A 9,938-nucleotide genomic window follows, 5' to 3' on the forward strand; every position below is an offset into this window, starting at 1 on the left:
TTTTAATAGCATCTTTTCTTTTTACTTCATTTTTTTCATAGAATTATAGAATGGTTTGGGTTGGAAGGGACCTTAAAGATCATCTAGTTCAACCCCGCTGCCAGGGGCAGGGACACCTTTCCACTAGACCCGGTTGCTCAAAGCCCCATCTAGCCTGGCCTTGAACACTGCCAGGGACGGGGCATCCACAACTTTTTCCTGAAAAACTTGCTGGGCTTTATAGTCTTAAGTCCTTTACTGTGCTCATTTTGTGTCAGTGAGGGGTTATATGAAATACAAGAACATAAATAATAATTATGAAAATAAGCTCAGTAGCATAATGAAGTCTGTATTATGTTTTTGCGCTTTTGTAAAGAAAAGGATTGGAGGAGTCAAACTGTATATAAAGGAACTTCCTACAGAATTTTGTTGTAGCTCTTAATTTGCTTTGTGAGAATGTACTCATTTTCTAATTGCTTTGCTTTAATTGATTGATCTTTTTTGATTAAACACTTTTTTCATGTTTTCTAAAGGTGAATAACATAACCTCTGAGTTAACTTAAGAACCATAAGAAAACTGTAGATTAATACACCGCAGCCTAGTGCAGTTACTAAGCTTCATTCCTTTAGTTGAATGTAGTTCTGTTCATTGATTAAACACTGGAAACAAACTTCATTTCTTCTTATGTTACGTAGCTGCTAGATTTCACTGAATGGTGGTGTGAAAATTACTAGACGTAGTGTCACACTTTATATAAAAGATCTTGAACACATTGTTCAGCACTGCTTTTTATTTAGCTGAATAGCCAAATTATATCTACTTCTTTTTATATGGTAAAAATGGAGTAGAAATGGGGATGAAATTATCCCTGCAATGCATGTGAAGTTTATCAAACTATCTGGAGAGCTTTCAGGGTAAAAGCTTGAGGAGGAGGGTATTTGGGAGGGTTATAGGTTCAAGTTTCTTCACATTTATTTTTCTTTTTAGTAATGTTTTTTAAAATGAACCCTTCAAAAAATCTTTTGTTAACTGTTCTTGTAATTTTATTTTGTTTTCTTTTATCATTTCAGGAGAGTAGAAACAGCAGTAGATCATCTAGTCCTAGTGTGAGAATGATCACTACCTCGGGACCAACCTCTGAAAAGCCAACTCGTAATCCATGGACACCTGATGATGCAGGTAATCCTTTGTTCATTAGTTAACTTTTTGCCTGTAAAAAATACTAAATATTTATTTGATTATGGTGTGGGATGTATGCCTAGACATTAACAAAATTAATCAGTGAAAGTCATGGTCCGTTTTAGTTCTGCTTAAATTAAATCATTACATTACTGCTTTGTTTTGCACACTGGCTTTAAGAACTTTTTTATATAGATTATATTAAGTTACATAAACTTGTAAGCGTTTTTGCTTGTAAGAAAATACTGTACATATGCAGTAATAGTAGTATTTAATCTTTTAGCACCAGTTTTTGAGTGTAGTGTGGTTTTGGGGAATTAGGGGAATAGACATCTTAGAGCGTTTTAGTCTTGTGCCTTTGTATTATGAATGCACAGTTAAAGCTTTCATTGCTTTGACTTCTGGAATGAAATGTTATGTAGGTGAGTATCAGTTGGAATACGTTAATTCTGTTTTTTTATCCGTGTTGTAATTTTGCTTATGCAGAATGTATGTGTGCACACCATCTTACTGTTTTTAAATGAACTAACATCAGTGTGTCTGCAGAAGTGTTGTAAATACTTCTACTGTAGCATCACTGTTCTTTTGTTATGAAATAGGATTAAGAATGAACATATATTAATGAATTCAATTTTTAAAGTCACAATGCACTCCATTATGAAAAGGACTGCATGAAAACAATAGATCCCCACAAATTCCTTTTTAGAATATAAATAAGACTTAGATTTTTGTTAACAAAATCTACGTGTTGAATCTTAAACTTAGTCTCAAGCTGGTACTTCATAGTACCTCAAATTCTGAAATCTTGTGATCCATTTCATCTTTGGCTGATCAGACTCTTTCATTCTTTTCCTGTAACCAACTGCAAAACGGAAACTCACATGTGGACTGACTCTTGCACAAGCATGTATATATATACACACATATATTTATGTGTGTGTATAGATATATGCACACTTGTATTTTACCAAATATAAGGTGATTCTGTATGTAAGATGCGTACTTTTCTCCCCCCCACCCCTGCCCCGTTTTAGTGGGAAGAGGGCAACATACTCTTACATTTTGCTTCTGTGCTTTCTTCTTTCTGTCCATTGTCACTTTGCCTGATCACACTCTATGCCTTGTCACACATAACTTCCCAAAGCCCTTGCCCACTGCCACAGCCCACCCTGTGCCTTCTTTTGTGCAGCATGGGTCCTGAGTTGCTTTAGACAGTGAGCACTTGCTGCCTCACATGGAAGCAAGCTCTTACCCAATCAATAGTTCACTGGGAACTGAAAGCTGCTGATCGTATGCCAGTGCAAAGGCAGTTTGTCCCAAGTCTTTGGCCTTAAATGCAGCACAGCACTAGAACTAATAGTCAGGTCCATTTTCTGGCCCACAGAAATCCCTCACCTTATACTCGGGTAAATACAGAATGTACCACATGTATATTTTTTCTCGTTAAGTTTATGCAGTCCATGAACAAAGAATTGTTTGAATTTCTAAAGAGAGAAATAATTTTAGCTTTCTGTAAAAGAGGGTATGTTTTTAACTTAATGAGGCAAAATGATCAAATGAGGATGTGGCCAAATCTGGTCAATCACAGGAAAAGTTACAGTTCTGTGACAGTGCTGAAATGCTCAGGAATGTAATCTGAAATATTTTGCATGTATTGATGTATTTGAAACATTGTGAAGGTGCTGTAGCAGTATTCCATATATGGCAATAGTCTAATGTAGGGAAGGACTTTTTATATTGTTCTCATTTAAGATACTGTAGTGATTAAGTCTCTGGTTTTAGGGTTGGTTTTTTTTTTTTACCACCTTCCAGTTTCCTTACAAGCATACACTTAACCACTTTTTCTCCATTCCCACTCTCTTATTTCTGTTTCCTTTTGAAGCCGCTCTTGGAGATAGCATAGTCTTTGAGGGCAACACCTTAGTTTCTCTACCACGACTGCTCTGTGGCAGGTGCTTTTGGGGTATGGGTAAGCAGCCCCTTTTTTTTCCCACCTACCCTCCTCCATATAATCCTCTAGTAGTAATAATGCAGCTATAAAATGAGTAGATTCTCCATGTCTCTTTACTCCTGTGTCTCTTAAAGCTTAACAGTAACCTTGTGATCTCCAGATTGTGGGCTACCAAAAGATAAGATCTATAAGAATTCAGAAACATGTTAAATCTGGAATGAAAGCACTAGAGAAATTCAGAGTAACTGCAGTGTAAAAAGAGAGCAGCCAGGCCCAGGAGACAGATTGGTCATTGGGTTCCTTGCTACCCACAAAGTATCTCTGCAGAGCAAAGAAGATGCCCTAGAGCATGTTGTGAGGAAGATACTTATAGACCTCACTGGGAGTAGGTTTCAAAACTGAGCAGGAGGTTGTGCTTATTTTATTTTGGCAGAGCTGGTTTGCACAGCTTCTAATTTTAAAATCATTAGGTGCATGGGCTGGCTGGCTGATCCTTCATAAACAAGAATGAAATGGCAATTTTTTTATAAATAGAGAATGTGATTGCAAACTGTACAAAAATAGTATTTTTAAAATCTGTGTGCTCTTACATGGCTTCTAGAAGTGTAGGATGATAACCTTAATCTTTATTTCTTCTTGGTGTGATAGACCATACTTTTGAAGTTCTTAACTTTATCAGAAAAACAAAATGATTCATCTGCCTTGGGATTGGAATGCTGCTATTTCCATTTGCCTTTCCACATTCAGATTGTGTATTGTGAAATGATTTAGTATTCTTGGTTTTGTCCTATAAGAACAGAATTAACTCTGAAAATACATTAAAATTTTCTTGGTGTTGTTACAGAGACCAATGGGTCAGATAACTCCATCCCAATGGCATATCTTACATTAGATCATCAGTTACAGGTAATAAATATATGCTTTATTAGAGACTTTATCTTGCATTTCATTCTGTGTGTGGATTTTGGGCTGCAAAATATAGTGCCACATACTTACCTGTGTTTATATTCTGTCTAACTTTTGACCAAGGCTAAAAAAATATATTATGTAATTTGAGATTGGTTGACTGAGATTTGATCAAGCTATTAAAAACAAGCCCTGGGAAACATGATCCTGAAAACCAAATATAAGCTGAGTTTGACTGTCAAAATAAGACATTATTTGCTTGAGTCTTACTGAATTAAATTGTTGTATTAACTTCATTTGTTGTGTGGGATTAAACACTACTTTGATTTTTTGTTCCTTGTGACAAAAAGAGTATCAGATTAATAACAGCAGATTTGAGGTTTGAGTCAACTTTGACATCAGTGCAGTAACATTTTCCAGGGCATGGTTTAACACTAATTTTAAAACCTTACTGGTTTTTTAAAGACGTTATAAATACACTGCAGAGACATTCTAACACACTATATACTGAGATATCAGTTCATTAGTTTTTAACATGTCTGATTTATTTTCAGCCTCTAGCACCATGCCCAAACTCCAAAGAATCTATGGCTGTGTTTGAACAGCACTGCAAAATGGCACAAGAATATATGAAAGTTCAGACGGAAATTGCTTTGCTGTTGCAGAGGAAGTAAGTGAAAAGTCTTGAACCTTTTCTGTTCTTCTGTATGTTTCTTTTACCCTAAGTCTGTTATTTGTGACTATTATTTCTGCCTTTATGCAGTAATATTTCATAGGGCGTAATTATTTTCCAGCCTTATTCTCAGCAATACTGGGCTGCTCACCATAGGTGAGAGATTCAGAGCAGGTAATTGAAAATTTTGATCAATCTTAAGACTCTTCTTCTGGACAAGTCCTACTTTAAAGTGTGTAGCACATCCGTATATGTAACATACTAGTAATGTTTGTATCATCTCAAATGAAAGACCTGGACTTTCGAGGAACCTTGGAATTTTATTTCACACACTGTCCAGTAAAAGATTTTAAATTGTAGTATATAGATAATCATTTGGATAATGCACTATAGAATTTTGAGTAACATCAGGTACTCATTTTGCACTTACTTTTTATCTTATGTATCTGACTTTGTCAATCATTGCATTGTCTTATCAGTCTTATCAACACACATCTCCTATTTTTCTACCAGGGGTTTAGGACCCAATACTTAAAAGCCATTACGTGCCTTTTTATCCTTGTGCACTAGAAATACTCTCTTTCCTCTTACGTTGTGTACACATGTAAGGGAAGCAACTTCATGTATTGTTGGATTAGGGCCAAAGTTGTTGCTGATTCAGAACTTCAGTTTGCGATACGTTCTATTGTGTTCTGCTTCTCAGCCAATGCTGGGGAGCAGTTCTGGGAGGTCGTTATATACTCCCATGCTATACCAAGTAACCAGCTTGTTACCTAGCAGTGGCTGAGCCACTGCAGGCGAGCAGTTGTTAATGAGGAGCTTGAATTGGTGTTGGTGGAATAGCTAATGAGAAAAATGTATGTATAAACCTCTTGTACATTAGAAATAGCATACAGAACGGGGAAAAAATCTACTTTGAGATGGACCTCCTATCATCTATTCACTTTTGGCTTAGCATCCTGAAAACAATTTTTTTTCAAGTGCAACTAGAATTTTTAGACTTCATGAGGAGATACTGAAGCTAGAGTGAAGATCTTAATTTTGGTTATATTTCTGTTATCCTTAAGGGTCAATAAATTATATAAAAATGTGTTTCTGTTTCAAAACTGTTAATTCTGTACCTTTAGATTGCTACTTTATCTTTTTTTCTAGAAAGTCTGCAGACACATTTCTCTCAAGTTGTTTTTTCTTAGTTGGAACATAATAGCCCATAGGTGTTAAAACAAAAAATAGTATTGTGATTGATGAATGTAATGCTGGTTAAGGTAGTTATTAGTTCAACCTTTATAGAATAATTAAGTTTTCTTTAACTGTAATTACAAACCATATGGCAATAATTAATGAGCATGAACTGTCTCCTCTACTATTTTGTTGCTAAAATATTGCTGGCAGCTTGCCTTCTTGTCACCTCATAAACAAATAGTAAAACAAACTGCTACATCAGTTTTGCAGGATAATTTATAGCAAGTTTTTCAGTGTGTTCCTCTAAAATTGGTGCTAAAAAACATATTGAACACTTATGGCATAAATGAAGTGAAATGACAGTTAGAAAAATAATTTGCTTGAAGCTGCTTTTCCACTGCTTTAAGAAGTTCAAGTCCAAATAGAAAACAGCACTTTACTAAAAAGTTACCAAAATTATTGCAATTTTGCTTTTTAAGTTGCCTTTTGAGTTTTTAAATGTAGTTGTTGTTAAGCAAAATTAGGGTTGAATATATTCATGAAATTCTGTGTGGATCCTTAGATGTTTTACTGTAACCTGTAGAACTACGTCTGAAAGCCATTATATAAAGGACAGTTTTAGAGATTGAGGCTGTGGCTTGCATCTATTTTAAAGTTTAAATGTGGTTTTGATTTGGAAGAGAATTTTTCCACAAACTACAGTAAAGAGTAAGATTTTTTTGTCAACTTTTTTTTTTCCCACAAAATATCACCAGCCACGAGTTCAGACAGATAAGCAAATACTGATTGGAAACATATGAAGTCATCTACACACAAATAGAAGTAGATTATAAATAATTACTTCTTTTTTTTTATTTTAGACAAGAACTAATAGCAGAACTGGACCAGGATGAAAAAGACCAGCAAAACACATCCCGTCTGGTACAAGAACATAAAAAGCTGTTAGATGAAAACAAAAGTCTCTCAACTTACTATCAGCAATGCAAAAAACAATTAGAGGTCATCAGAAATCAGCAACAGAAACGGCCAGGCACATCATGATTTCCTGGGACCTTTCAAGTGAAAAATATGCACAGAAAAGACTGATTTTTTTTTTTTTTTTTTTTATTGTTATCCCTTATTATGACAACTCATGAGTGTTAGCTTCTTGGTGTGATCTGTATCTGTCTGCTACACTTAAGATCATTTAATTTTCCTTTTCCTATGGTGGACATCCAGTTCAACAGGTTAATCAAATAAGGTGAGAAAACAGTGACTTGAATTAACCAACAGCCCTCAATTTAAAGCAAGAACAGTGGCTGTATGCATGCTCCTTGTGTGAAGGCTAGCCTAACAAGTATTACAGTGGCTGCTAAGTTGTAAGATCCTGGTTTTAGTTTTTGGTGTTACCTCGATAAGAGCAAAACAAAAACTTTCCTGTTTAAGAATGGGTTTGTTCCAGTGTCTCATCTCAAACTATTAATATGATTATTATTTTCAGGACTTAAACATGCACCAAGCTGCAGAGGTGATGCTGGCTGACCAGAGAAATTCATGATGCATTAGCGATGCCTTCTTACCTGTAGACATAGTGTATTTTTTCCACATGCAAAATGGTAGGCAAACTGATGCCAGCATCCTTAGTTCAGTGCTTGATAGCCCTGCATTTTGACTAATACATTTCTTGTAATCTTGCATTCATAAAATATTTGAAGTAAAAGGCTGTATTTTCTTTACTTTCTTGGGGGGAATGGCATGCAGTTTCATCTAGCTGCTGGGCAAATGTTATGAAGGTGATTCACTGGGCAAAGTAGGTCCCTTGTATAAATAAGTTTGTTTTGGATAGGGAGAGAAGGGTTTGGGGAAATGAATTTATTTTAAATAGCAAATTATGAAATGGAGTTGAGTATGCAAATAGCGGAAGCTATTAAGAAAATGAGGGAAATGGCTTAGATCTCCATCAGGAATCTCAGTTATTCCACTCATCTGAACATAGTTCAGAGGAAGTCCATCACAGAATGCCTGCTGCCTTTGTGACTAAAGAATTGCATTTAATGAACTCAAGCAGAGTATGTAATGATCAGTGTCATTATTTACCATTACTACATGGGAGAAAATAACTACTTGTTTACATTGCAGATTGATTATTTGGATTATGAATTAACTTTTAACTGGTACAAAAATGAGGCACTTCTAAATATAATGAGAAATTATTCCTTACGTAAGCTCTTGGAGTACTCAGTTGTGGGCAGGGTTTTAATAGAGCTCTTTTGCAAAGGGAAAATAGAAAATTTAAGTTTAGCTGCTGAGCCCTCAAACTATAAGAGAAGTGATCTGAAATTTGACTTACGCTTATTTCAAATGAATTCATAAGAGCCCACTAGCAGAACCTGGAGAAACAGCAAGAGTAAAAACCTCCCAGTATTTTCCCTTACTGTTCCTGCCTACCTGATAACAAACATTAATACTATTGTGCTTATCTGCAAACAACGAAGATGACGAATAGTGCACTGAACAGCGTCATCCTGTCTTGAAAATAAATCTGTTGTTGGCAAACCTTTGGGACTTTGAAACCCTTCCCTCATTTTATTTAAATAAAGGAAGGGTTATCATTCCCAGAACCTTAGCAGATAATTTGATTAGTTAGCTGAACCTGATATTGGGATCAACTTAAGGGCACACATATTTATAGCAAAATTTAATTGGTAGAGAAAATAACTGTAGTATTAGGAATAGCACAAGTTATCCGGAGCATTGCTGTTCACATACATCTGTCCATCTACCAAAATGGACACACACGGTGATCAGCAGCTTGCTTAACATATGCTGAAGCACGAAGGAGAGCAGCATAAATACTAATGCTCAGCTTCAGATGCATGGTTGATAATTACATACACAAAATCATTTCCTGGGACAGTTTTTACAGATATGCTTAAGGTGAATCAGTATGGTATATGAAATGTCACTTGATGGCAAAGTTTGAATAATGGAAGTGAATGCAATACTAACTTAATGGTACATAATACAAAAGTCTGTTCTAACAGTTGCTTATGACTTTTCAGGGTTTACATTAAAAAGGGCCTCAGTTTGTACATCAGTACTGTGCTTCCATGCACTGTTGAACTCAGCTCCATTCGATAGTTAGGTTATATTGCTCTTGTAACTTACAAAGGGAATTTGGAGTTTGGCCTTTTACCTTCAAATTGTCCCCTTCTTAATTCCACCAGAAATTTAAAAAGTATTTGCCCAGATTTCTCAGTGAAGTGTTCTGTGTGGCAAAATCTGTGTATCATTAAAAAAACCCATAAGGGTAGAATATAGTGGTTTGGGCTAAGAAGAGTTTAATAGCTTAACTTTCAGTGACCTATATTATTTTCATAAGGCTCTTGTTTCAAAGTTGTTTACAAATGTACTTTTATTTTTCTGTTAAACTATCTGGAGTGTGCAGGAATTTTTTAATGTACTCTTTTGTCCAGTTAAAACTGTTCCTCTAGTAATGGAGGTGAAACATCTGGTTTCGTCTGGGCACTACTTTCTCAGAAAAGGTAACAGGCTCTGCTTCTTGTTACAGTATGTGTTCTGTAAGATATTTTGTAATTGAAAGTATGCTTCTGTACACTGTGCAGTTCTGCCAAAATTGCTTTTTTTAGGCTTTTTGGGTTTTTTTCTGATGAGAAGTTGAAGATTGTAATTCAAAACTTGTACATAAAATGGTGAATGATTTCATATGATTCAGGAATGAGCAGTGTGGCTTTCTGCTACAGGGTTTTACTGCGTTGTCAGGAATCTAATTAATAAAAGCTGAGAGACTTCCACAAACATGTAGTAATGCCCCAACACTTGCCAGGGCATCCTTGATCTCCGATGGAATCCCACACAGGGTGGGGGATAATCATCATGCAGTTGTTCCCACCGCCGAAAGAAAATTCTTCTGCTATTAGCTCTTCCCTTCCTGTGTGCAGAAGTAGGGTGTAGGATGAATAGTCCTGCTCGCAACTGAGTGTCAAGGTATTTTAAGAATGCCACATCTTTCATACAGATGTTCCGCAAAAAGATAAGCGCTTGTCTTACGTTGTTCAGCTCGGACA

General features: G+C 35.8%; 1 protein-coding gene across 6 annotated transcripts in view; it reads left to right on the top strand.

Moving 5' to 3' along the window:
- MAP3K7 (mitogen-activated protein kinase kinase kinase 7) overlaps window positions 1-9,669 on the top strand; it is a 49,160-nt gene extending 39,491 nt beyond the window's left edge. For all 6 annotated transcript variants that reach the window (XM_068423336.1, XM_068423416.1, XM_068423744.1 and 3 more), the window contains 4 exons: window positions 1,051-1,159; window positions 3,955-4,016; window positions 4,571-4,686; window positions 6,732-9,669. In XM_068423336.1, the coding sequence (XP_068279437.1) occupies window positions 1,051-1,159; window positions 3,955-4,016; window positions 4,571-4,686; window positions 6,732-6,912 (468 nt within the window). In that variant the 3' untranslated portion in view covers window positions 6,913-9,669. The remainder of the gene's footprint in view (window positions 1-1,050; window positions 1,160-3,954; window positions 4,017-4,570; window positions 4,687-6,731) is intronic.
- Window positions 9,670-9,938: the final 269 nt, after the last annotated feature.

Source organism: Nyctibius grandis, chromosome 1, assembly GCF_013368605.1.
Source record: "Nyctibius grandis isolate bNycGra1 chromosome 1, bNycGra1.pri, whole genome shotgun sequence".
NCBI classification, from domain to species: domain Eukaryota; kingdom Metazoa; phylum Chordata; class Aves; order Nyctibiiformes; family Nyctibiidae; genus Nyctibius; species Nyctibius grandis.